The sequence below is a fragment of the Panicum hallii genome, chromosome 2 (assembly GCF_002211085.1).
Source record: "Panicum hallii strain FIL2 chromosome 2, PHallii_v3.1, whole genome shotgun sequence".
NCBI lineage: Eukaryota > Viridiplantae > Streptophyta > Magnoliopsida > Poales > Poaceae > Panicum > Panicum hallii.
The window spans coordinates 38191243-38213838 of NC_038043.1; the positions used below are offsets into that span (position 1 = coordinate 38191243).

The 22596-nt window shown below is 46.1% G+C and overlaps 2 protein-coding genes across 2 annotated transcripts; both read left to right on the forward strand.

The window, feature by feature from the left end:
• The first annotated feature begins 9494 nt into the window (after positions 1–9494).
• On the forward strand, positions 9495–10801 carry LOC112881004 (cationic peroxidase 2-like). Its single transcript, XM_025945722.1, has 4 exons — positions 9495–9503; positions 9975–10052; positions 10172–10351; positions 10688–10801. Exons 1-4 carry the CDS (start codon positions 9495–9497, stop codon positions 10799–10801), a joined length of 381 nt encoding a protein of 126 aa, XP_025801507.1.
• Positions 10802–12237: 1436 nt separating this feature from the next.
• Positions 12238–14817, forward strand: LOC112879296. The gene is made up of 2 exons (XM_025943519.1): positions 12238–13633; positions 14490–14817. The coding sequence occupies exons 1-2, from the start codon at positions 12322–12324 to the stop codon at positions 14591–14593; spliced, it is 1416 nt and encodes a 471-aa protein (XP_025799304.1). The 5' UTR covers positions 12238–12321; the 3' UTR covers positions 14594–14817.
• The last annotated feature ends 7779 nt before the right edge of the window (positions 14818–22596 follow it).

Genomic DNA, 22596 nt, shown 5'->3' on the forward strand with positions numbered 1-22596 from the left:
TCAAAACAAGTTGAACAGCAGGAGGTGCGTTACAGATATGGAGCACCACTTACAGAGAGGATTGTTCCATGGTTGGCATCTTCAGCTTCAGTACTCGTGGTTTAACAACCACGGTACCCATCGCCGGTGGCGGGGTCACACCAGCTGCCCCGGCGTGGTACCAGCCACGGCGACGGTCACATTCCCCGCAGGAGAAGCCGACGGGTCCATCCCAGCAGTTCCTGTGGAGCCTGTTGCTGGTACATCATCCCCAGAGGAAGCAGCCTCGGCTACCCTTTGGTGTTTGGGGTAGTGAGACGAAGATGAAGGACTGCAACACAGAGTCCACGTCAGAATTCAACACAGACCGTGACATTGCAAGAAGTCACCGATTACTTACCCGGCGGATTCGATAGCGCATGTTTTGCGTTTCCGCACCACCCGGCGACCCTGAGGGATCGGTGGCAAGGTTCCTGCCAACTCCACGGATGATCCGGAGGAGTTGTCCTTGCTCGATTTCCCCTCTACCGTTTTCTCGCTCTCGATTGCCTCGCTGCTGGGCCAGTCACCTGATAATCGAGCTCTCTTCGCTTCGGCGGCAGCACTAGGGAGCAGGTGGTCCGGTCGAGGGATGTCGGGTTGTGGTGGATAGCTCAAGTACAATGCAGTATCCTCCCGCAGAGGATTATTCAATCAACGGAAATTTCAGAACAACAGACAAGATCACAAGTAGTCGAAGACTTACCGGCTCGAGATGATTCCGGGCTGAGAACCCCTCTCGGACATATGGAACCGCCTCGACATCCAGCAGCACCCGCTTGACCCAGACGAGCGCGGCGTCGTCAGCCAGCTCCTCTGCGCACATTCGAGATGGGTCTTCAGTACCCACGTACTCGAAGCCTAGCGTATGGCGCTGCTGGATGGGCTGGATCCGGCGCTTGAAGAACAACATCATCACGGACGCCCCAGTCACCCCCATTTCCTTATGAGCGGCTATCAGCTCCAGCAGCTCCTTCACCTAGTCCATGTCCCTCTCAGAGGGCTCCATGTTCCACTCCGGACGCTGTACCGGGGGCTTGCCTGATCGCTCCGAAAGTTGGGGGGCATAGTTCCCGATGTAGAACCACTGGTGCTTCCATCCGGGGATATTCGAGGGAAATTTGTAAAAAAGGTATTTGTCACCAGCATGCTGCCTAAGATGGATGCCGGCGCCCCCTACCACAGATGGGTTATTAGAGGTAGGTTGTGTCTTGACATGGAAAAGATAGCAGAAAAGATCCCAATGGGATTCGATTCCGAGGAAAGCTTCGCAGAAGTGAATGAAGATAGAGATGTGGAAGATCGAGTTTGGGTTGAGGTGTTGGAGCTCAATCCCGTAAAAGTAAAGAAGGCCACGGAAGAAAGAACAGGTGGGGAGGGCCAAACCCCATTCAGAAAAGTGGTAGAATGAGATGATTTCGTCTACATTCTCCATGGGAAGAGATTCGCGGAAAGAAGGGCGCTAATTGATGAGATCCCTCCCCTGCAGCAGGTCATCCGACACCAGATTCAAAAGATTTTGGGTGGAACACTTACTAAAAGTCCAATCTCCAGTGGATGATTGCGGCTCCTTCCCGTCCCTCCTGTTGGATTTCTTCGATGTCATCTCAGATCTGTTTGCCACGAGTTGCTTTACTCGCATGCGCTCGGGGGCTACGGCAGGGGGCTTGGAGGATTTCGACTAAGTTGGGAGAAGTGGAATCGGTAGATGAGCACGGATTCAATTGGGGAATCTGGAATTTCTTTGGCGGATTGAAAATTGAAAGCACGGGCGTAACCCTAAGTTACCGCGGGGTTAAATAGCCAGCGGTAAGATAGCGGTTTACTGTGCGAAAGTTGAAGCGTTGCCAAGGGGGAATATTCGGAAGACGAGCGGTTATTTGGTGGGTTTTGGGCAAGTTATTTGATTAACCATTTTTTCAGGGTTAATTGTCCCGAAAAAGGGGTTTTTCGAATTTCAAGTTCAATTTCTATCATTTGTACCATCACACCAAATATTTCCCAAGGGAACATTTTTTTCACTGCATGCCACGACCATTGGATCCTTTTTTCCAAAGTTTAAGAGATTTGCATTCAAGGCTCGGGTGCTGCGGGACACGTGGCATCGACTACTTATTTTTTGAAAGTACTCGAAGAGTAAGCAAGGAAGACTCAAGACTAAATTGACCCTTAGCCTATTTCTTCGATTCAACCTAAGGCTCGGGGGCTACTCCATATGGAGTGCGATTTTCCATCGCACCCCATACAAAAGAAGGAATTTGGGGCATAAGCACCTCATATCTTCGATGCAGCCAAGGAAGTAGTCGAAGAAGAACTTCAAGATGGAGCTTCAAGAGAAGCCGAAGACTACTTCAAAAGTACTCGAAGATCCTGCAGTACTCAGCTACGAAGAGCTCGGGGGCTTGTCAGACCCGGGGCCACGGGGCTGTGTACATTACAGAGTCCATGCAGGAATAGGGGATAGGACATGTCCTATACCTTATATGTATTGTATTCTACCCGCATGCGGAGTAGAACTAGTCGGTACAGAAGGAAGCTACTCGCGTTGTATCTGAGTACGATTCCTAAGCTAGTATCAGACTAGGATTCATGTAACCCTGTCCTCCCGGATATATAAGGGCGGGCAGGGACCCCCTCAAAACAGGATCAACATCCGAGGCAATACAAACCACCAAACAGGACGAAGGGTATTACGCATATTGTGGCCCGAACCTGTCTAAATCTTGTGTTGCTTGCACCTTCGAGTTCCTGATCTCGGCGCCACCCAATCCAAAAACCTACCACCTTGGGTATACCCCTCGGTGGGCAGCCGGTAAAACACCGACAGTACTGTATGTGAAACTGCTCCTCTAGCTGCTTCCATGTGCGGATCGAGTCCGGGCCCAATGAAGTGTACCATCCGAAAGCTAGCCCTATAAGAGACTGTGAGAAGAACCGCACTCGCAAAGGATCTGACACTGAAATCATCCCAAGTTGCACCAAGTATTGGCTCACATGCTCGATGGCGCTAGATCCTTCTGATCCGCTGAACTTGGTGAACTCAAGGAGATGATACATGGGTGGTAGAGGGATCAAGTCATATTCATTGGGATATGGCTTATTGTAGCCGATCGCTCTCCTTTTGGGTAATATGCCAAACTGATCCCTTAAAATTGCGTTGATCTGATCCATAGTTTGAGCTCCTGGGGCTGAGAGCGAGCTATCATGGCTCGGCCCGGTGGCGTACTTAGCCAGCCACGCTTGTTTATCAGCATCCATCCCAGCAACTCCTCCAGACACCCGCTGCACCGAATGTACCGTGTTGTTGCTGTCCGGTATATACGCACACATGTATCCATGTGGAATCTCCTTAGGTAGCTCGTTGAAAAACTGGTAATCCACAGGGTCACCTCACATCTTGTAGACAACATACGCTGGTGAACCGTGTGGTTCCAGAGCTGCGAACGTATAAGGCAGTGGTGGCCTGGTCTGGAACGGCAATCCCCCCTTGTGACTCCCCAGGGTAGGCCCCGACGAAGAGTACTGATTCTTCATGATCTCCTGGATGACGCGCAGCGCAACACGCTCAAGAGCGTTCACCAGGCTTTTGGAGTGCCGATGCAGTGAATGAGCCACCATGTAGTTCACCTCCTAGCGTAGAGTTCTGGTGCGCTCCTTTGAAGAGGTAGATAGATCCACTTCATCGAGAGCGCCTTCAGGTGAGAACCCCTTCCACCTAATGCCGTGGTGGCGGGTCCTCTCAAAAGAGCCGATGAGATCGGCTTTAAAGAGAGCCTTGCTCTCATCATACTTCTGCTTGTGCTCAGCGGAAAGCTCCTCGTATGTGACTGAGTTTTCCTTTGACATCCTGGCGGTGGAAGTTGATGTAGTCGATGAAGATGGTCCCATCGGGCGTGCTAGAATGTGTTGTCGGTCAAAACCCACCGGCGAGCAGCGACAGGCAACACAAGGAGCCGGGAGGCTCTCGGGACTACTGGTGGGCCCCGATCCCTCGGTCAACGGCCCAGGATCTGGCACACGACCTGGCTTCAGGATTCGCTAGGCATGCCACCTGACCTATACCTGATCAGGAAGGTATCGATGCATTTTCAGTTAGTCTCCTGCGTACACAGACACAATCAAACGTTAGTCCGAGCCGTGATCGGCTCTCCAGGTGACCCCCAAAATCAGCTGTAAAGAGCCAATCATTCCCTGGTATCAGATCGGACCCGTACGTCTAAGCAAAGTACATAGATCTGATGGTATTGGAAACTTGCTCCGCGATCAACAAGCTAATTCAATCCACAATGGTTAAAGCTCTCACCACATGACCGGAACGTCCTACGCGTAGTTAAGCCTAACAAACATGAAAGATAACAGAACACTAACCCAAGACGAGGCCTAAAAACCAACAGAAAGCTGATTCCGGGAACAATCCCTCTTCAGATCAATATAAAGCATCAAACATGCTGCCGGAACATTCAACCCGTTTGAAGGGCCTAACCATGCAGACATTGAGCCTAATCTTTGATGAACAAAGACCTACCATAACAGATTGAATCTACTAGCCGAAGCAGAGCAAGACGCTGCCCTTGCACCCGAGATCGTGCACAAGGATAGCTAAACGCTTATGGGTAGCAACAATGTATGAATACGATGTAAAAACCAATGCAACCCCGTAAACGCTAAGATAACTAGTGTTACTCGCCATCAACAACGCTTCAGCATGAGAAACACAAAGATAACAGATAGGAACGATGTTGCCCTGATCACGTAAGGCGATCGGGGCAACATGGCGATTACCTTGAAGAAACCCTGAAATAGGCGTGGCGATGTGCCGAGATTTTGTTTGTAGGTGTGTCTTCCGTTCGTAGCCTAGGGTACATATTTATAGTCCGGAGACTTACCTTTCCTAACTAATCCTTATTGACTACGACACAAATCCTGACTATATCTAAACTAACTTGAACGCACATACCTAACTCAATACATGGCCAATCCGGCCTTAAACCGCCCGCGCAGGAGCCAATTTTCAAGCCCATTACAGTTATCCCTTAAACCCATCTTGCTCGCGGCCCATCTTCTGGCCCAGCTAAATTATGGCGATAACAGTCTCATGCGAGGTGTGGTAGCACGATATATGAGCATTAATGTTATTTGCTTCTGCAAAATATGTGCTCGTGTAGTATGATATCTCCTTGAGATAGAATGCCTCAGCAATGCATCCCTCCACTCGTGTTTTATTCCCGATGGTTGCTTTAAGCCTCTTTAAGTCTTGTTCTACAATGTACATTCACCTGTATTGTACGGGTCCACCGACCTCAGCTTCATAAGGCAAAAGCACTAACAAATATTGCATTACGTTCATGAAACCCAAGGGGAACACCTTCTCCATCTTACATATTAAGACAGGTATTTCCTTACTCAGTTTTCTCATTGTATTTTTGTTAACTTCTTTCGCACATAATTGCCTATAGAAAAAACTTAACTCGCCAACATTATCCAAATTTCTTCTTCGAAGTACCCACGGAGCATCACAGGCAACAACCTTTCCATGATAATATGGTAATCATGACTCTTCAAACCATTCATTTTTCCAGTACAATGTTCACCGCCCGTTTCAGATTAGCTGCATATCCATCAGGAAATTTTAGGTTCTTGAGCCACAAAAGAACCACTTTCCTCTCAGCAGGCTTAAGATAATACTTAGCACGTGGCTTCCCTATATGTCCAGCTTGATTGGGTCTCAAATTAAGGGTTGGCCGAGCACATATTTCAGCTAAGTCTTGCCTAGCTTTCAAATTGTCTTTAGTCTTATCTTTGAAATCAAAAACCATACTAATTATACTTTCTGCAATATTGCGCTCTTGATGCATTACATCTAGATTATGTGGAAGGATCAGAGCAGTGGCATAAGGAAGGCTCCAAATGGCAGCTATATGAGTCCAATTATGTTCCTCTTTTACCCCTTCAAACCCATCATCTGTGGCAATTAACCAACTATGGCTTGCTACAATCTCCTGACCGGTCAAACACTTGGGTGGACCCTTAGTAATGATTGTGTCCTTGTGAAAGGCATCTCTTTGACTCCTGAACGGGTCATTATGAGGCAAGAACCGATGGTGACAATCAAAAAAGCAGAATTTGCCACCATATTTCAAACGAAAAGCATCTGTATCACCCATGCATACCGGACAACATAGCCGACTGTGTGTGCTCCATCCTGAGAACATTCATATGCAGGGAAGTTATGAATAGATCAAAGAAATGCTACCCGCATATTGAAGTATTCCTTCCTACTGCTGTCATATGTCCTAACTCCATGCCACAAGTCATGCAGCTCATCAATCAATGGTTGCATGAACATGTTCAAACGCTTACAGGGATTGTCAGATCCTGGTATAATGAGAGTCAAGAATACATACTCGTCCTTCATGCATAATGATGGTGGAAGATTGTATGGAATTGTAATCACTGGCCAACATGAGTATGGGGCAGCATTTGAGTTAAAGGGAGTGAAGCCATCAGTGGCCAACCCAACACGCACATTCCGGGGGTCTCTTGCAAAACTTGGATCATAATGATCCAGGGCCTTCCAAGCCGTACCATCAGATGGATGACTCATGCATCCTATATTGTTATGAATTCCCTCTTTGTGCCATCTCATATGTTTTGCAGTCTTCTGAGATAAGTACAACCGTTGAAGCCTTGGTTTCAAAGGTAGGTACCGTAACACCTTAATGGGCACACTTGTTGTCTGCACACTTCCATCTTTGTTCACCATCTTCTTGTATCTGCACTTCTTACAAAATGAACAATACTTGAGATTTTCATTTTTCTTCCAAAATAACATGCAATTGTTCTCACACACATGGATTTTCTGATACGGCATCCCTAAACCAGCCAACAGCTTCTTTGAGTAGTAAAAGTCTTTTGGGAACTTGTAAGATTTGGGAAGCATGTCCAATATTAAGTCAACATGATCATTATAACAACTTACTGAAAAGTTGTACTTCGACTTAATAGCCATTAACCGTGTCACAGCAGCAAGCTATGATAAAGTAGTGGCCCCATTTAATGGTTCTTTTGATGATGCAAGCAGACCAAAATATTCTGGGACCTCAGCAGCATTCTCAACATGTTCGACAAAATCATCCATCATTGCATCCATCCTATCTTCATTTTCCTCAAAGCTATGAACTGGGTTGTATGCCTCCTACTTCTGCGAGTCCCCATGCTCGTACCACCTCTCATAATTCGGCATGAAACCAAACTTGCAGAGGTGATGCTCCATATCAATCCTGAGTTGACGAGAACAATTCTGACACTTGTTATATGGACACTTTGCCAAACCACCGCCAGGAGATAAGGAAAAAATATGATCCACAAAAGCTTGTGTGTTGACCATCCACTCTTGCGTAGGCATTCCGTTACTTCTCCAACCATCATACATCCAACTTTGATCATCTCCCATTTTCTCAAACTAGCTACTTCATTAACGAAAGTGAGAAATGTTACTTCATTAAAGATAGTAAGCAAATAAAAATTATCAAGCATTTGTGTTTAAGTTTGAATGATGATGTTTGCAGTTCTTACTTGCATTATTGCTGATGACGTAAACAATATCAGCAGAGAGAACTTCGAAAACAATATGCTATGACCTTTATAATCTCTATGCATGACTTAAGATATAAGTTCTACGTAAAGGTTTAAACGATCGACTGTTAGTGTTTAAATTTACATATGAATCCAATGGTAGCCTTTAATTTGTTACAGAATTTATATATTGTTCAAATACTTATAGGTAAAGGTTACAAACAGTAAAGATGGTTAGAGAGAGTTAATAATTACTACCTTCGTCGCCGTTTTTCTTGGTGCCTTCGCCCTTAGCCTTGCTAGCCGGGTCTGTACCCAAACAAAAAGCCTATGAGTATTAAAAAAACATTTCCTTTGAAGAGTATTCTTTACTGAAGAGTTTGGAAATCGTAAGATTTATGTGTAGCAATGTACAAAGCAGGTATATATGCCTCTTTTGATAGCAACGTTCCAACCTTCTATGATTCGCCTTAGTCAAAAACAAGGTACGGACCAGGGGCGGCGGCAGGGGGGCGGCGGCGCGTGGGGCACGCGGGGGCGCGCGCAGCCGCACGGGAGGCGAGTAGGGGCGCGCTCGGGGCGGCGGCTGCGGGGGCGTGCGGGGGCGGGGGGGGGGGGGGGGGGGGGTTGGTGGCGGCTGGAAAGAAAACGTGCGTGGCCAGTTCGCGACTTAGGATACCTGTATTTTCTTCAGCTTGAACGAGGCCGACGAAATTATAACACTTATTTTCGTCGGTCTAGCCGACAAAAATATAACATTTATTTTCGTCGGCCTGGGTTAAGCCGACGAAAATTGTACCTTTGTTTCACTTATTTTCGTCGGCCTAGGTTAAGCCGACAAAAATAGTACCTTTGTTTCGTCGGCCCGTTTCAGGCCGACGAAAATAAGACAATTTCGTCGGCTTGTGTAAGCCGACAAAATAATTTAACAGTTTTCGTCGACTTTCCATACGCCGACGAAAATAAGTCTGGCCGACGAAATTGAGCTGTTTTGGTGTAATGTGTGGGCTTGTGTCTGGTAGCTGTGCTTGTGGGGTTTATATAGCTGTGGAATGGAACCTTGTTTTTCATTCCAGTCCCTTAGGTACCATCGTATTACAAGTTGATCTATTTTGAAATGGTGACACCCTTGTGGCGGTCAGGACGTCCGGTATCGCGGACACTCAGCAAATGTGTGATTTGCCGAGCGCTTTTTCTGGTCGCTCGGCAAAATATATTTATTTTTTTCCATTTTCCACCCAAACTTTTTTTGTTGTGATTCTAGATTACCTTGAACTACATATGCAAGTTTGGCATATTACTCAAATTATTTGCTATATTTAGTCAATTTATTTTATTTGATTGAATTTGTTGGAATAATTCAAATTTGAATTGCAAGTCATTCAAAGAGTGGAAAAAAATGAATCAAAAAATAATATTCATATTATTGAGCCTACTTCGACACCTTATCCATGAACAGACAAGAATTTCAAACATCTCATGTTCACGAAGCATGACCACAAACTTGGGGTCCGGTTATTTTTAAATTGTATAAAAAGCAAATTTGGTCAGAAAATCATGAAACTTGCCCAGATATCATGATATCATATGTGGAGGCTGTGATAAAAATTTAGCTATCTTTTGTGAAAGTTTGTCAGCTACAACGCTTAACACCTAGTTGGCCTTCACATGAAATCATGAAACTTATTTGGACATGCTTCGGTTTGTAAGCATCATATGTTACAACTTTCATGAAACTTTGTTAAATTTTTATCACAGCCTCCACATATGATATCATGACATCTGGGCAAGTTTCATGATTTTCTGACCAAATTTGCTTTTTATACAATTTAAAAAGAATCGGATCCCAAATTTGTGGTCATGCTTCGTGAACATGAGATGTTTGAAATTCTTGTCTGTTCATGGATAAGGTATCGAAGTAGACTCAATAATATGAATATCATTTTTTGATTCATTTTTTCCACTCTTTGAATGACTTGCAATTCAAATTTGAATTATTCTAACAAATTCAATCAAATAAAATAAATTGACTAAATATAGCAAACAATTCGAGTAATATGCCAAACTTGCATATGTAGTTCAAGGTAATCTAGAATCACAACAGAAAAAGTTTGGGTGGAAAAAGAAAAAAATAAATATATTTTGCCGAGTGTCACAGAATAGCGCTTGGCAAATATTATCTTTGCCGAGTGTCCAGTTTGTGGACACTCGGCAAAGGTTGCCATATTTCAACAGTTCACGCTGATGCGTTGAAAAATAAAAAAAAGGAAACTTTACCGAGTGCCCGTGATCTGGCACTCGGCAAAGGATCTTTTATTCCTTCGCAGACTACCCGAACACTTGTGCACTTTGTCGGCTCTTTCATTCCTTTCCTCGTCCAGCTCCTCGCCGCCCAGCTCAGCTCCTCGCCGCCGTGCCCCGGCCGCCTCCACCTGCTCTTCCACGACTGCTTCGTCGCCGTACGCACACTGCACACCACTGCCTGCTAGCTAGCTAGTTAGTAGCTTCTTCAATCGCGTCATCAGTTTGATTTGATTTGTCACTGAATTGTCCGCGCGCTTCGATTTGGCTAATGAAGGGGTGCGACGCGTCGATCCTGCTGGACGGGCCCAACACGGAGAAGACGGCGCTGCAGAACAACGGCCTCTTCGGCTACGACTTGATCGACGACATCAAGACGACGCTCGAGAATGCGTGCCCCGGCGTTGTCTCCTGCGCCGACATCATCGTCGCCGCAACAAGGGATGTCGTTGGCATGGTGAGTCGCCCATTTTGCATTGTATGCTACGAGCTGTGAGTAAAGCAATGACGATTGGTTTTCTTTTTTGAGGAACAACAATATAATGTCCAACAATGACTTCATTTGCTCCTTGGCATTTTCCTTTCTTTTCAATTTGCTCTCTTGTCAATCTCATTATTTGCGGATGTTGCTTCTGCTAAGAGGAAGACAATGACTGTAGTCTAAACCATTAGGCTATATATATCACATTACAATTTGTATTGTTGATGTTTTACTTCTATTTCAAAGAGTGATATCTGAACAAATTATCAATGCATACTCTAATTAATTAATCTATGTGTGCAACAAGTACAGTGCGGAGGGCCGATCTACCAAGTGCAACTGGGAAGAAGGGACGGCATGGTGTCACAAGCGTCCATGGCGAGCATTTCTGCCAGGCCCCAACGTCGACATCCCCACCGCCATTGATCTATTCTCCAAGAAGGGCCTCAACAGCTTCGACATGGCCATCCTGATGGGTACGCCGCCGCCTACGCTATGCTCTCGTTTCCAAAAAAAATTTATACCTTTGCCGAGTGCCTCTCAGGCGGCACTCGGCAAATAAATCTCTTTGCTGGGTGTCACTCCACCAGCACTCGGCAAAGAGCATACGCATTGCTGAGTGTCACTACACCAGCACTTGGCAAAGAGCATACACTTTGCCGAGTATTTCTCTCAGGCACTCGGCAAACGTCCGTCACCGTTTTTTCCGCCGTCACGTCTATTTTTTTTGCCGAGAGCAGGATTAGGTACTCAGCAAAATCTTTACCGAGTGCTAGACAAAAAACACTCGGCAAAGAGACCTTTGCTGACCCTTTCTTTGCTGTTTCCTCTTTGCCGAGTGCAACACTCGTTAAAGGATTTGCCGAGTGCTTATGTTGTCTTACCGAGTGTCAGACACTCGGCAAATGAGACTTCTCCCGTAGTGAAAGGACTTTTCAGCAACCGTTCGATACGGCCGTCCTTGTACCGTTTCAGGAATGGGGTGAGATCAACGTCGACGTCACCGACAACAATCGCAGAGATATGCTTGTTTGCTTGCATCGCCATGGTGTTCAGCTACAGCTCGATCTTTCTGCTTTGAATTCTGTCTGTGTATGTTTGCAGTTGCTAGCTCTTTGCTGTGTTGTGGGCTTGGGTCTGATAGCTGTGCTTGTGGGGTTTATATAGCTGTGGAATGGAACCTTGTTTTTTATTCCAGTCCTTTAGGTACCATCGTATTACAAGTTGATCTATTTTGAAATGGTGACACGCTTGTGGCGGTCAGGACGTCCGGTACGTACCTCGAGTACAAAACCTGACACGAGCAATTAAATAAATGATGTTAATATATCATTGCTAGCTCCTATTCTACGTGAGTCTCCATATAAAATATAAGTGAATTATCCATCTTCTCTCGTACATACTAGGTTGAATCACCAGCCAATCTAACCTAAAATTTTTAGCTAATAAAAAATGATTGACCTCACTTATACTTCACATCTTCAACACATACAGAGTAAGTTCATATACTTAATAAAGAACTTATGATCTCATGCAACAATTCTAACGATTTATGTGATGTGCATAATAACTTGACATGTTCCAGGACAAAGTATCTTCGATGATATTTATGCTCGGTTTAATTTCCATGGTAAAGCACGTGCTTTATGTATTTTTCTAAAAATGTAATTCCATGGTATTAGATGAGAGGAATTCAGAATATAGTTACGGCACAGCACCAATATAGGGAGAAAATTTCAGAACAAGTAGTCCCATCACAATGGGTTCACGCCTTGCCCAACGCGACCACCTTGGGCTTCGTCGGCCTTTTTAATAAGAAGGCCTTTCATACATTGAGAAAAGGGAGAAAAGATGGCCCTAGCTCCAGTCCTTCCCCTTCCCTTTCCCTTTCCCTTTCGATTCCGGCGGCGCCGTCATCACATCACCTCCATCGCATCTCGCCCTCCATGGCTCGCATCTCACCCACCGATTGCGTCCTTCTCCACGCCAATGGCTTCGACGGCACCAACTTCCCTTGGAACTCCACCACCGCCTTGGCCTTGACCAATCAAGGTTGCAGCATCGGTGCGACCTTAAGCTGCCCCGAGCGTCCGCTGCTCCCCACAATCCTCTTCGTGGAATGCCATGGCGTTGACTTCATCAACGAGCCCCCACGCATCATCCGCGCGGTGGAAGACACCATCCTCTTCAGCGTCCTCATCGGTCCTCGGCCAGTCGTCTCGCCGTGCAAGTACGAATACTTCATCTACCGGGTCGGGGACGTTCCGACGCTTCAGCTGCTGCCGCCCCCGCTTGACAACTTCATAGACGAGGATGCAGGCCTCCTTCTCCACGGGGAAAGCGAATTCATGGTGGCCTCGTTGGTCTCTACACGCAAATTTGACTTCTACGAGCTCCACCGCTTCGACTCCAGGACTGGGGTGTGGAGCCAAGTGGTGGTGCGATTGGTGGAGCCGCAGATGTCGTTCCCCTTCAGGATCACCAGGAACTCAAGCCGACTTGGCTACCATCTCACGTCCGCCGTGATCACCATCGGAGGCGAAGGTGGAAGGATGGGCTGGGTCGATCTCTGGCGTGGCATCCTCATCTGTGACGTGCTCGATTCGGAGCCTGAGCTCCGTGGCGTGCCCCTGCCGTTGCCGATGGACCTGCTGACATGCAACAATGGTCGGGGAGCTGAGATAGGAGGCTACGCAAATCCCATCCGCGGGATTGCCGTCGTCGGTCAATGCCTCAGGTTTGTTCATTTGGAAGCCATCATCTCCACCGCCTCCAGGACTACTCTGCCTACTTATAGCAGCGACAGTGACGAAGAAACAGAAACCTTTCCTGACCGGGTGATGTCTGACTGGGTGATCCATACATGGAGCAACTCCAAGATGACTGCCTCCTGGGAGGACTGGATCGTGGACTGCAAGGCCAGAGCATCCCACGCCACGATCCCCAGAAAGGTCATGTCAAAGATGCTAAACTCCGGATTGCTGTCACCTGAAGGAGCAAATCCAGTGCGAGCCTTGGGGAACCTCTGGGTGTCCCACCCAGCTCCTGGCACTGATGATGGTGTCGTATACCTGCTGGCCAGACTCAAATTCGAGGACCCGAAGGCATTCATCATCGCTCTTGACACCAGGGAGAATACTCTGCTAGGCTCAGCCAATTTCGCCACTGAAAAGAAACGCGGTGCTGGCATCATGTATTTCCCAAGTAACATCTCAAAGTATATCGACCCAGAGGATAGGAGTTTTCCTATCTCCAAAGGTACGGCTCTAGTTAAGTATTGCAGCTGCAAATTAAATCCTGCTACAAGATATGGGAGTGTGGATCTACAAAGATGAGCTCTAAATTAAATAGAATACCTGATCACCTAACCATGGCCTGTGTCAGTCCACTGCATATTTCAGTTAGCTTGCATTGATTCGATATGCCCATACCTTTTTGAGTTTTTTCACCCGCTTGGCTGTTGATAATTTTCCACTGTAATTAGTTGCTTTGGTTTCTATTGCAAGACTTGCGGGGAAAAAGGGTAGAAACATGACCAGGATCATCGCATCAGCTGGGAGGTTAGTGGGTATGGCCTTAGATCTAGGGGATTGGGGATTGGGTGTAGGTATAGTTAAAACGGGATTCGGTGTTGGTGGAGTTAAAACCCGCCTGTGGCACATTGCCTAACCGGTGAAATCCTTTATCCTTCACCCTGCACGCACCGGTAGATTTTTGCACCCATACCCATACCGGTGAGGTTTGAGTTGGATTAGCATCCCTGTTAGTTAGAACAGATAGAGCACCTGTTAGTTAGAACAGATAGAGCACCTTTTATTTCAAACACCCATGGGCGATGAAACTGCAGCAGAGTACCTGAACTTGCAGGTACACTTTTATGTCCGCATCCGTGAGTGGAATTTTACGCCTACTAGCGTGGGTTCTGTTGCCATCCCTACTTAGATCCTTTTGTTGGTGTTTTGTTACAAAATGGGGGCATTGAAAGTTTTTCCATTTTTATTATAACGTAAATAGTTGACCAGAGTTTTACTAACAGATGCGATGAGGGCAAGGTAAAGCATAAGCATCATCAAGTATTAAACTATTTATGCTGTCGCACTCGATGCTATTACAGGTGTTGAAGATAACTACGAGGAGTCAAGCCTGAATGAAGGCACTGAATCTGTTGAGTTTCCGTTTGAAAAGATAATTTACTCTGGCTTGAAGTGTTGTTGGTAGCTAGAGGTGAATGTGAGCTCGTTTGTGATAAAATCCAGGTCTTTACAGTGCTCGATCTGGTCCCATGATCTCATGTCGATTGTGACATGAGTACAAATCTGCTATATTGGTCTTGACAGTACTTGGGCCCTGTTTGTTTTTACCCCTCAAGATTATATAATCTAACTATTAAGCTGTGAGCTATTTGGCAATCTAGATTACTGGTAACCTGGTTATTATCTGCAGCTTCTACCGCGCTGCTCGCTGTGCTTCTGCTCCCGTTCAAGTACGTACTGTACTGAATTCTATGGTGAGTCCGTGGTGCGCAGTCTTTTTTCTTGACCCAATTTGAGATATGCTCTATGGAATGGCCCTTCTTGACCCAATTCGGGATATGCTAGCTCTATGGAATGGCCAGGCCTGATCAAAAAATTATAGGAAGTTTTGCTCAAGAGACATGGTGGCCACGCTAGACTTCAATTGTGACATGAATTGTGACCATTCATTTGTTTCATGCGGGGCACATATAATACTCACATGTGCTGACCAGGGTGGTAGCCTGGTAGGGTGTCCTGTAAACCAGAAAGAATTGTGGTAGCCTCTGGTAGGGCATAAAAGAATGCCCTTTCCTTCAGTCTACCAGAAAAAAGTTACACAGCTGAAATTTCGTCGGTTGTGGTTGTTTGATCCATATAGAAATTTCTCTATTTATTACGACACGAAACAGAGCTTTCGTGTTCCCCATTTCCATACCGTAGCATAGCCTACTTGAGTGGGGCATTCGGCAGGCGTACAGCGTACAGTACAGTGGCAGTAAACAGAACCTGCACCTTCTCTCGAACTGATCTATCCTTGGCTCTTTTTTTATCCATATTTGATATTGATATATTTGTGACATGAAACGTTGTAAATCTTCTATATATGATCTCAGTCGTATATTTGTGAGTTGTGGCATGAAACCTTGTAAATTAAATCTGCTATATATGATCTCGTCGTTCGGATGGTCCGAGTTCTGAGTTGCTCCTACCTAAATTTCACTTTCAATTAAATCTTCTATATATGATCTTGTCGTATATTTGTGAGTTGTAAATTAAAATTCCAATTCAAAAGGTCACCTCGTAAACAGGCCGAACCTGTTGGTGGAACTAGCTTGTAACCTGGTTGGGCCAGACCAAACTGGGAAAGGTTCGACGGAACCCAGCACCGGGCTGCTTCAATTCAATAGGCCGGCCACTTTTCTTCATGGATGCTGCTGCTCAGTCTGCTCAGAAATTCAAAATCATCACTCCCTTAAAAAAGGAAAAAGAATCAGAATCACATCGCTCATTCTCCAATCCCCTCACAAACCACGAGCACCGTGACCCCGCCGCCGGAGTTGATCATGCCGTCGAGGAGATCCTCCACCGCCTCTCGCCGGACAAGTCCTGGTGCCTCTTGATGCGATACGAGGTGGGCTACGCTAGTGATAAATAAAAATTTCCACCGCATAAACAAAACTGCTGTTATAGATCACGGAATTACCACTAGACGCGCGGGTGCGGAACTTCTATAGCGTGTCGGGTAGTGCAGTCGGTCGCCGACAGTGCAGTTGCAGGACCTCCTCACGTGCGGCTCGTCCTCGTGTACCAGATGCAACACCTACAAGATATCCATACGTATGGGGAAGAAGCGTCGCACTCCGGACTGCTAGGTCCGCGAGGACAACCGTGGGCGCGGGCGTGGGAACAGGCAGCTGCCAGCAAGCGTGGAATTAGGGTTAACCAGTCCAAGCGCCCCCACCTCTTTTTTTTTATTGGCGCCCACTAGTGGGCTTCCTAACCGAGGCCCATTAGTGCACCTAAATCTAGTCTAATTCGGATCATATCCTCATTAGGCTTACAGCCCCTTAAGTGTGTGACCCTATGGGCTCACATGCGAATAGACATGGCCCGAGTACTCCTACTCGACCAATAGTTGACAGCGGCCTCTAGCAAGACGTGTCAACTCCTATGCGCGCGCAAAGATCATATCAGACGAGCCGTCACAATCTCATATACATGCCTCATGATATTTGGTCTAGCTCCAAGCTGACCTCTCTTTCTCGATGCCGTGATCCGGAATCCTTGGTTAACACTTAACCCTAGCACGACCATGCACTTCTTGATCCGATCACTCGAGCGGTCCAGATATATCTCTCTCAAGCAGAGAGGGGTAAATCCCATCTTGACTGACCATGTCTTACAGCATGCTTCTTGACAAATTCGAAAACCACATTTATAACTACCCAGTTACGGAGTAGCGTTTGATTGCTCCTAAGTAGGTTGGTTCACATCTTTAGTAGATATGACAATCTTAGGTCTAAGGATACAGCGTACATATTGTGCAATGAGAAATCACTATTTCTCGAGTTGGGTCGGTCCAGCCTCATGTCATACATGCGCCCACATTATTAGTTTGGCATCTCCGTGTCTATGAGTTGTGAAACACAGTCATCAACTAATACATGTGCTAGTCTAATATTCATGTGTATCCATACATGTACTCCGACTAGGAACAACTTTAGAATAATCATATAAGTAAAGAGTCTCGCAAACAATTCATATAATTGTTAATCAAGTTACCTTTCATGGATATTGAATGAACACATAATATATTATAGATATAATGAAATATAATTACCTTTAGAGCATATTTCTAACACCTCTTCCGTAAGCCTGGGATCCAACCAATGGTGACCTGGAGGCGGGAGAAGCTGCACAAGCCTGACTTCCTGTTCCAGTACGTCTCCTTTGCCGTGCTCTGCGCTGCGGCGGGATCGATGCAACCACCTCCACAGCCATGGCAGCCCCTTCCTCGTGGTGGGTTCGGCTTCGCGCATGAACACAATCGGTTTCTGTTCATGTACGCAGCTTGCCCCAGGCCATTCGCTGGAGCCGCAGCTGTCACTGCCTCGTGAGCTTGCTCCCCCGTGATGTTGTGCCTTTGGGTATGCAGTATAATGCTGCAACATCAGCTTGCACGCACGCCACCATCCGCACGCAGCTCGTCAGCACTTCAGTGCTCCTCATCTCTGACTGTCCGTCAACCCGCGTATTCCTCCTCGTCATCCTCTCCGCACCCCAAACAGTAACTGATGATGGCGAAACCGGCGCTCGCTGGCTTCATCGGGGGAAAAAATTACACCGATCGGGATTTCTTGTTTCCTTTTTTTCTCTCAAAATATTGTTGGTGAACGTATATAGTAGTACATCAGAAGTTGAGTTACATTTCTCACACCCTATTTCTGCTGGGTTCAACGTTTGGGATCATTCAAACTGTTTACATTTTATCGAGCTCTGCTATGTTACATTGAGCCTGTTATTCTCACAATTAATCCCATGAACCAGTTTGCCTGCGTTAATGATGTGATGCTACCTACGCATGCTGCCCGTACCATTGTTTTTGCTTCGAGATTCGGGTATATAAGTGATTTTTGCTCCCCCTGTCTCGCCGCGCCGCCCCCTCAACCTGCCACCGCCAGCCTCCCTACCCTCCTCTCTCCCTCCCTTTTCTAAGCCTGAAGGCCACAGGAAAACCCGGTAGCCTCCCTTCCCGAACTCCGGTGGCGAGCTCGTGGAGAAGATGAACAGGAGCTTGCGGACCCACCTGCAGCGACCGCGCGCGAGGCTTCTACGACGGATCCGCTCGCACCCGCACACATTTGCGGGTCAGTAGTTCGACTCGTGGTGGCTCTCTTCGTAGCCGCGCACATATTCGCATCTGCTCACGGGCCTCACCCCTAGGGATGGCAATGGGTACCCAAAATCCGAAATCCGTTGATTTTTTACTCCATTAGGGTATGGATTTGAGCCAACTTTTAAACCCGTGGGTTCATTAATGGGCACAGGTTTGTTCCTACAATATTCGAATCCGTAAACCTGTGGGTTTTTTAAACCCGATCCAACCTAGTGGAATTATCATTTTATTTTATGAATTTACAATAAATTTAACATCACTTCCCTTCACTTGTTATTTTGATGAACCCTGAATGTTTTAGTGGTGGGTAGGGGTATTGTTGATTTGCAGTTGTAGTGTTTATATATGCATATGATCCTCGCAAAAAAAATATGCATATGATGGATTTGTGGCTTTGTATATATGGTGTTGTTTCGAGGAGAGAAACGCTCCCCCAAGGAGCTTTCTAGGGGCTACGAGTCGTATGTAGTGATAAGTTGCGTAGGCGTGACAGTATATATTCGTATACAAAAGTAAGTAAATGTGCAACAACATACAAAGAACAAGTACGGAAAATATCTTATTCACTGCAGATTTACAGAGTACAATTTCCCGTGATATACAATGGATTGCGCGTACTCATTGATCATTTTTAGTATGTTCATATACTAATTCTAAGATATTTCAAAGGGATATGTACGAAAAATTCTGAAAGCATCCCTATTTTTTAAATATACCATGATTATACATTAGTACTAGTATATAAAAATGAGTATGTCCATATACTTCATCTATGGTCACATACTTAAAGTATATACATTACAGATGGTCTAGTATGATTACATACACCTCGTACGTACCTTTTGTTGGGTCAAATACGCCCTACATCATGAGATACACATGTAGGAGTAGCTACAAGCGCGTGTAGAATGGATTTTCATACATATATATACATATATATATATATATATATATATATATATATAAAAGCGCTTGGCCGGTTCGTTAGTTGACTTAGCTGTCAATTAGCTAGTGTATATTGAGTAAGTAGCCAAACAGGAGAGACGAATAAGCTAAGGAAGTTTGGGAAGATGAGAGGTCGATGCTTGGTAGGTACGGTCTCACATTACTCAACTATTGCATGCGTGGAGGCCGGATGCATGCACTTCTCGCTGCATGCATGCTCTTCCACGAAATTCCCGGTCCAGAAATGATTGGCTACTATATCAGACTACTTCTTGATTGGGACTTGTCGAGGCCCTAGATGGACCGGCAAAAAAGCTACGTGAGACTCGAGATCTTGGCGCTAAAAGATGATCGAGGGACAGATCCCATCGCATAACCTTGTTGGTTACGCGCATTGCTGCGCATGTTGGTGTGTTGGATAATGCCTAGGTCACTTACCTGCCTTTGACGGAAGCATACCAGTACCGAGTAAGCCTAGAGCATTTTGTGCAGGGACATATGATGCGCGAGGGGCTAGGCCGGGTATGATAGAGAAATCGAGTTCCCGTGCCCGAAACTCTCTCTACTCAGTCAAGCGACTACTCTTACAGATGGAGAAGGAGCCAGCATGTCGCAGTGTTGCCGGTTCGGCGACATGAGGACGGGTTCAGCTCAGTACCCAGTAGGAGCAGGCAGCTAGGACCATCACACAAGGTAGGTACTTCCCAGATGAACTTCAAGGAAACCTACGACCATTACACTCAGGGTGGTGCGAGCACTTCCGGAGGCAGCACTGAGTACGGTGAAGATCACGGACCCTACTACTCCCCAGGTATGCAAAGTTCCTATGGTCCGCAGGTGGGTCCGTTGAGCTCGGCGCGATACGGTTATGAGAACCCGATCATGCGGGGAATTATGAACCTCACGAGCCAGGTCAACATCCTAGGCCAGCAGCAGGACCAGATCAGCCAGGACCTCGCACACAACACCGACCTCACCCAACAAATCTAGGGAATGAACACTTCCATGCTCCACGACATCTCCGGCGTTTTCACCCATCTGGGCCTTGGCCCCAACCAGCAGCACCAGCGGCCCCAGTAGCCGCCGCCATAGCAGCACTACTGCGCCAGTACTATCCGTACCCTCAGCAGTACTACCCATATCTGCCGCCGCACTACCCGTACCACCAGCAGCACCACGACCCCTACCAGCAGAACTGAGCTTCATCTAAGCTTGGGGGTGTATCCAGGTAAGTCATTTGATCCGTCCGTTCGTTCCAAGAATTTCCATCCTTAATGAAAAAACATATATAATAATAACAAAATCTAAAAAAATATTTCATGCTTTGAATAAATGGAGCTCCTAACTTATATGTGTGGAAATCCATGTGAGCTCTACTTTTGGAAATGATGAATAGTTGCTTTGTGCTTGCAAAATGCTCTGCAAGTGCCTTGTATATAACTTTTTTACTCTCCTAGTACTTGATTTTGTTGGCATTTGGTAATGCTTTCATTGAAAATTCATGGTTTGTGGGAGCATGAGCTTGATTTCCAAGTCTAATTTGTTGGAAATTTTGAGATAGTGAAGATAGAGTAAAACTGCATGCTCTAGTAAGGAACCTCTCCGAATTTCTTTAAAATAAAATCATGGTAAAGAGATCCCTTTGGTTTACATGTCCTATTCAAAGCCATAATGTTTTACTACTTGAGCTATATTATGCTATCTTGAGTTGCTTTGAGCTTTGCCGAATGGTGAGTCTATTCGAGGAAAGATGCTTGTTATCTACTGATCTTTCTCCTTTCCATACCCATTGTTCTGCTAGCCTCAAAATTATCTAGCTTGTTAATCACCTACTCCGGGTATTGATATCCACTTTTGCCAGATAATCTCCATTCATAACACAGCCCAAAATCTCCACAGCGAACCTATCCATAAAAAAAAGGTCTACCCAAAACAAACACTCCCTTTCAATATCTGTTGGCTGTCATGAGAATATGAGTTATCTTCCTTAAAAAAATAGGAGAAATAAGGTAAAGAGGAGATAGGACCCATATATCTCCACAATCTCTGAGAATCAAGGAGTGCAAATAAAAGATCAAAAATTTCCCAAGTGCGAGTCCATTCTCTCACTCTCCCCTAAACATCATACCTTCCATAAGATTGGGATTTGATCTGGTACCAACCCCTTGCGAACCACTCTTTAGCTCGGCAACAAAGGTAAACCAAGGTATGCAATACTCTTCCTACCTATAAACTCTACATATCAGCCTTAGAAGTAGGAAGAAGATGGTCAATCTCCGACCATGGTAAGGACTATACACCTTGAGCGACTTTGAGAGCACCATTGGGGAATCTTAAACCATCCTTTTGAAAGCTTGCAAAAAAATCCGAGAAAGGAACCTGAACAGGAAGTAGAAAGACTCCGGTGGGAACTGTTCAGTCTCTCAACCACTCAAGACGAGGAATGAAATGCAAATAAGCCCCACATTCCGAACCAAGGTACGAGCCAACATCCTCAAGGTACATACGGGTTAGAGTAATATGTTATGCACAAGGTACCTGCAGGGGGTGAACATTGATGCAACTCCTGATCCGCCGAGCCTAAGTTTTAGCCTTGCTCGAGGACGAGCAAGAGTTTAAGCTTAGGGGTGTGTTGACGGCAAGTAAATCACACATTGTTCGTCAACTTCTGGGGAATAAATAAAGCTTTGCATCATGTTCCATACATATTTTATTCAAACTAATCAAAGTTCCACAAGTTTTGGATGAGTTGTGAATGCAGAAACACATGCACAAAAATTGAGGCAAATTGGGGACAAACCCAGGCCGATCGGCCTCCCCTAGGCCAGCTGGTCTGGCACTAGACCCAAATGCCACCTCACTGATCCAGGGGCAAGGAAACACATTTACCTTGATCCTGAGCCATGCAATCGAAGTCGGTTTGATCAGATGGACCGAAAGGCCGCAACCAGGGATCGAAGGGCCCACTTGCATGCAAGACTCGGGCAAATACCTGAGGACCGCCTTCCTGGGTGACATGCAAGCATTGATCAGCAAGACGGTGCAACGGAGTGATGAGACGCGCCCAAATCAGGCCGGCCGGCCTCTAACTGCGCTGCTTCAGACATACGCTACCTCCACTGACACTAGGAGAGCATCAGGACTAACCAGAAGAAGGGCGGTGACATGTGGCCAGCATCCCAGGCTGGCCGGCCCCCCTCTGCAGCGCCACGTGGTCAACTTTGCATGGAAGTTACTCCAACCATCATATCTGCGTCCAGGACAAGCTAAGATGCAAGAACTAACTTGGAAGTAGTATAAATAGACCAGCACATCCCACTTGTAACACACACCAAGGAGTTTTCTACTTATTTCACTTTCTAGAG

Coding starts and splice junctions, on each gene's coding strand:
- LOC112881004 (XM_025945722.1), top strand. Junction 10,053..10,171: donor TCCACGACTGCTTCGTCGCC/GTACGCACACTG, acceptor TGGCTAATGAAG/GGGTGCGACGCGTCGATCCT. Junction 10,352..10,687: donor CAAGGGATGTCGTTGGCATG/GTGAGTCGCCCA, acceptor CAACAAGTACAG/TGCGGAGGGCCGATCTACCA.
- LOC112879296 (XM_025943519.1), top strand. CDS start 12,322: ATGGCTCGCATCTCACCCACCGATTGCGTCCTTCTCCACGCCAATGGC. Junction 13,634..14,489: donor GAGTTTTCCTATCTCCAAAG/GTACGGCTCTAG, acceptor ATGCTATTACAG/GTGTTGAAGATAACTACGAG.